The 4,864-nt window shown below is 36.5% G+C and overlaps 1 protein-coding gene across 1 annotated transcript in view; it reads left to right on the forward strand.

Moving 5' to 3' along the window:
- The window catches only part of LOC111470498 (zinc finger protein JAGGED-like), a 1,779-nt gene extending 827 nt beyond the window's left edge, over window positions 1-952 (forward strand). Inside the window, exons 4-5 of the mRNA XM_023116062.1 lie at window positions 187-274; window positions 458-952. Of these exons, the coding sequence (XP_022971830.1) occupies window positions 187-274; window positions 458-932 (563 nt within the window). The 3' untranslated portion in view covers window positions 933-952. The remainder of the gene's footprint in view (window positions 1-186; window positions 275-457) is intronic.
- Window positions 953-4,864: the final 3,912 nt, after the last annotated feature.

Genomic DNA, 4,864 nt, shown 5'->3' on the forward strand with positions numbered 1-4,864 from the left:
TTTTTTTTTTTTTTTTTTTTTTTTTTTTTTTTTTTTTTTTTTTGGTTTTGTTTTTGTTAATGATGTGAAAAGAGAGACATGAGAAAAGGAGGGAGTTTTGGGGGTATTTTTGGGTGAATTATTAGTTGCAGGTTTGTTTGTGTATGATTTGATTTTTGACTCCATTTGTGTTTGGTTTTTGGTCAGAGAGAGAGACAGAGACACTGAATCGAGCTCGTCAGCTTGTTTTCAGTAACGATAATCTGGCTGTCCAATCTCCTCCTCCTCATTTAGGGTATTCCATTCATCTCAAATATATTACCATTAACCTATATTTGTAAAACTACAAAAATTACAACATTTTCATATATATATATATATATAGAATTACAATAGTTAATATTTTAGTTTTCAGCTGATTTCCCTTCAAATTATATATATTTTAAATAAATTTTGTGTTTTTTTTTTAACATTTTAGGTGCTGCCACTCAATGGCACCGGGCAGCTACCACACAGCTGGCAGCGGCGGCGTAGGAAGTGATCCAACGTTGTCTCTCAGATTCCCAACAAGAATGTTCCCAGGCTCGTCCCCAACTACCCTTCTGCCGCCGACCCCGTCACCACCGCCTCCTCCGCCACCTCACCAGCCATATCTATACAGCTCCCCCTCGCGGCCATCCAGTTTCCCTTCATACTATCCTCCACCGCAAGCCTCCATCAACGACTACTATGTGGGTCACGTCTTAGGGAACCCCGCACAATGCAGCCACCAGACCATGAACTACGGGTCGACGAGCAGCTCCATGGAGTCGAGTAGCTACACTTGCATCGGAGCTCCGGTGGGTCCAGCAGCGACGTTCGGCGGACGGGAGAGCGGTGGTGGAAGAGACGGATCACAGCAGCAGCGTTTGGACGTTCCTTCTTCGATCAATCGGTTTCAAGATGGGTTCTAAAAAGAAGATTAGATTTTTTTACCCAAAAAAAAAAAAGTTCTGAGTTATGTAATTTAAATTCTGAAATGACACGCCACCCAGAGAGAGGGAAAGAGAGAGAGAGACAGAAGAAACTGACAAATGGGGTCATAATATAATAGAAGGAAAGAGGTGAGAGGAGTGTTGTGTTTTTATTTTTAAATTTTAGTTTGGTTAAAATGAAAGAGGTTTGGAGGTGAGAAAGAAGGTGGGCTAGTTTGGCATGGAGATGTATTGGAGGATTGAAGAGGGTGTGTGTTTTTGTCTTCTACTGCCTTATCTGTGAAAAAGAAGCAAACTGTGAAAGGAGAGACTGATGGGACAAGAAGTTAGATATGAACTGAAACTTCCCAACCCCCCTTTTTGCAATTTCACTTCTTTTTGCATCCCTTTTCCTTTTTTTCTTTTTTCTTTTTCTTTTTTTTTAATTCTAAATAATACTCCTTCTCTATCTTTATTTACTTATTATTCATTTTCCATTCCACACATTTGAATCATAATTTCAATTGGTTGAAGCAGAAGGTTGAATGGATTATTGCATGCATGAATGCTACATGACTAAATTAATCACACGTGGCTTAGTAATGCATGTTAGTTGACTAATAGATCATGAATTGGTACTTGGTATCATTTGATTGTTGATACCTAATTTAAGTGAGCTCAAAAGAGTTGACTCATGCAAATCCAATTATTGAGTTAAGTTGTGTGAATTTGATGATGAAATAAACTTATAAAAACTAGAGAGTATGAAACCATTTTTAAGTTAAGGTCTTAGGTCGTGCGACTGTAACGGGTGAGAAGCTTAGAGGGGAGGAGTGAATTGTCATATATTTAGAGTATGAATCCTAATTTAAGTTCACGAGAGCTTAGTGTAAGTTCACCATTAGATTCCATAGACATTTATTTAGTGTCTAATAAGATACTTATTGAGTGTTTTTATATTTATTCGTTACACCGTTCTTTTTTGTAGATGATATCTAAGAGACCATTTTAGACCGAAGTCATATATAAGATTTAGAGCTTCAATTTATATTGTGTATTTTTTCAAACATGTTTGTATGTTAATATCTCATGTGTTTAAATATAATATGTTTACCTTTATGGAATTCTAAAGTTATTTTCTAATTTTTAGTTTGATCTTTGTAATATCCGAAATTTAAAAATGGAGAGAGGAAAAAAATGAAAAAAAGAAATAGGAAAGTGAAAAATAAAAGAAGAAAAATTAGAAATTTCTCACACTAAAAAAAAGGTGGCGGCCACACGATTGTATTGTCGATAATGAATAATGAATATATATATTTTTTTGTTTGTTTGTTTAACCTAGCATGGCTAGGAGGGGAGGAGGATGATGAATTGAATTATGGGATTAATTTGAGCTAAATCGACTAGATTTGGATGAATTTCTTTGCCTATAAATCTAGAAATTAAACTCATGGTTAAAGATTTAGAGGGAGTTTGTGAGAATTTCCTTCATAAAACGATGGATAAGAATTTTGTATATCCAATTTAGGAGGAGACCTATCTTGCATGCTTTCTGTTTATTGTTTTTTAAATGGAAGTTTTATTATGGTCTATTCAAGAATAATAATAATAAACTATTCGGTATATCCTTGTATAATCAATGGTTTTGCTTGATTTTTGTTTCATTGGCTTTTCTTGATGAACACTATCAAGATTGAAGCCAAATGAGGACAAAATCGAGCTTGATGAAGTAAGAAAAAGAGACAAAAGGCAAAATTGGGCATTAAGCGAGTTGTTGTGTGTCACAATCTTACTATGAATAGTGTAGGTTGTGACTCTCACATCGCGACAAGAGAAAACACTGCATCATCTAACACACCATATAGAATGGATATTGAAGAGAAGACGAGACATAAGCAACATAAGGGCCACAAGCAGTCACGAGTGTCAAAGATAGGCTTCTTGAAGGGTCGAGTAGGGCCCCAAGCCTTAACCTAAAAAATCGGAGTTCCAAAAGAAGTTTAAGTGTGATGTTCTAGAGTCAAGTCCATCTATATGAAATATGAATATTCGCCAAATTTGGTGACAATCGAACACTGGATGGACGCTCCATGACACCAATGCCTGTTCGCCAAAATCACATCTACCTGAGGAGCATCGAAAATGCCTCCAAATGTACTATAGGGGGAGATATGACGTCAGTTCTCCACCACCCCTAGATCATGTGCCTAAGTGAGCTACCCTATGACACATGCATGTGTCATAGTGGGGACGAGCGTTTCGAGACGAGTGTCTCAGATCACTTCTTTTGAAATGATTTTTTTAAGGACAGTACTAGACACCACGAGTGTGCCGATATTGCGACCTTGCCCATGTATCAGAGGATGGATTTTGCACTCGCTATCTAGTACGATATCCGTAAATGACATGACATGGACACGGACACAGGAGGCCAATGTCTCGATGGACACATGAGCTTGTTCTCGATGTCATGGCCGAGTAAGCTACGATGGCTAACGATATCCCATAACTTGGTATGGGATGAAGATATGAGGGGCATGCTAATTGGGAACCAAGATTATGTTGGATGCGACATTGCATTGGGTGACCTTGACCCCAGGTAGAGGCAAGGTTGAACCAAATGACTTGGCCTAGTGTAGATTCAATTTGACTGTGTCATAGATGACTAAACATGTACACACAAGCTGCATGTCTGTCTGAACAAGCTTGGATTCCACACGACCGATGTTTGGTTGGTGAAGACAAACCTCGCCTAAGGTTCGAGAATCCACAAAATCGAGTGAAAAATATATATGAGACTTGGGGTTCCTTCAAGGTTGGTCATGAACATCTCAAGATCTCGATGCCACATAGTTGAAAAAGCACGACTATGACATTGTGCAAGGGGCAAATGAACTAGTTTGACCATTTTTCCTCTAATTTGATCGATTTGACCTCATTTCTATTTTTATCATTTTCCTGGTTGGTTTGACTATACTGATATTATACTCAGTTTATGACTCATTTAGAAGGAAATAAAGAATTTGCATGAGGAAAAATAGCATCATTTGGTAGGATCGAGCTCTAATTGAGGTAAGTCGTTACTTGAAACTTCCTATTAGAGTTATAATAGGAATTGTTATTGAGTTTATGATTGATATAGGATTGAATTGGGTGTATTGAAACTTCTTAAATTGTAATTGGTATGCAAATACGGTTAAAATTTTTTATTTGAGCAGAGAAAGCATATTAGGTTATTTAGTTGTGCGATCTATATTATCATGTTCACGATCCATATTTGTGAGTCTTATCATTGAGGCATATGGTAAGTGGTAGGATGGAATTATAGAGGCACATGATAAGTTGTGTGATTAGACTTTTGTGTAAGAATTGTTTAGAATATTTCTAACTATCCTCTATTAATAAACCTATTTAAAGGTCACCTAAGATACTTAGAGGATATAAGAATTATTAGAAATTATTTGATAAGAGAAGGAACCACTACAAGGGGAGTAAGATTCGGATTACCTTGTTGATCGAATATCTCAAGGCAAGAACATTGTTTGAGATTCGAATCACTCCACAAGCAAGATCGATCATGTCTAGCTTGAATGATTCTTGTTGATCAAATATCTCAAGGCAAGAACACTTCCATGAGATTCGAATCACTCCACAAGCAAGATTGATCATGTCGAGCTTGAATGATTCTACATGCAACCTAAACTACATAGAATTGCAAAGAAACTTAGCCATTGGCTAAAGAAGAGCACAAATGCTTCTTTTTACTATATTTTTCCAAGTCTCTTACAAATACAACATACATGGCTTTATATAGCCTCAAAATGAAACTACTAAAGTCATTCCAAGAGTTGTAACATTGATACTTAATGACCATAATTAACCATTATGTAATTGTAACCTATAGTAAATAAAGTCTTAAAATACATAAATGA

This window comes from Cucurbita maxima, unplaced genomic scaffold (genome assembly GCF_002738345.1).
Source record: "Cucurbita maxima cultivar Rimu unplaced genomic scaffold, Cmax_1.0 Cma_Scf00045, whole genome shotgun sequence".
Taxonomy (NCBI): domain Eukaryota; kingdom Viridiplantae; phylum Streptophyta; class Magnoliopsida; order Cucurbitales; family Cucurbitaceae; genus Cucurbita; species Cucurbita maxima.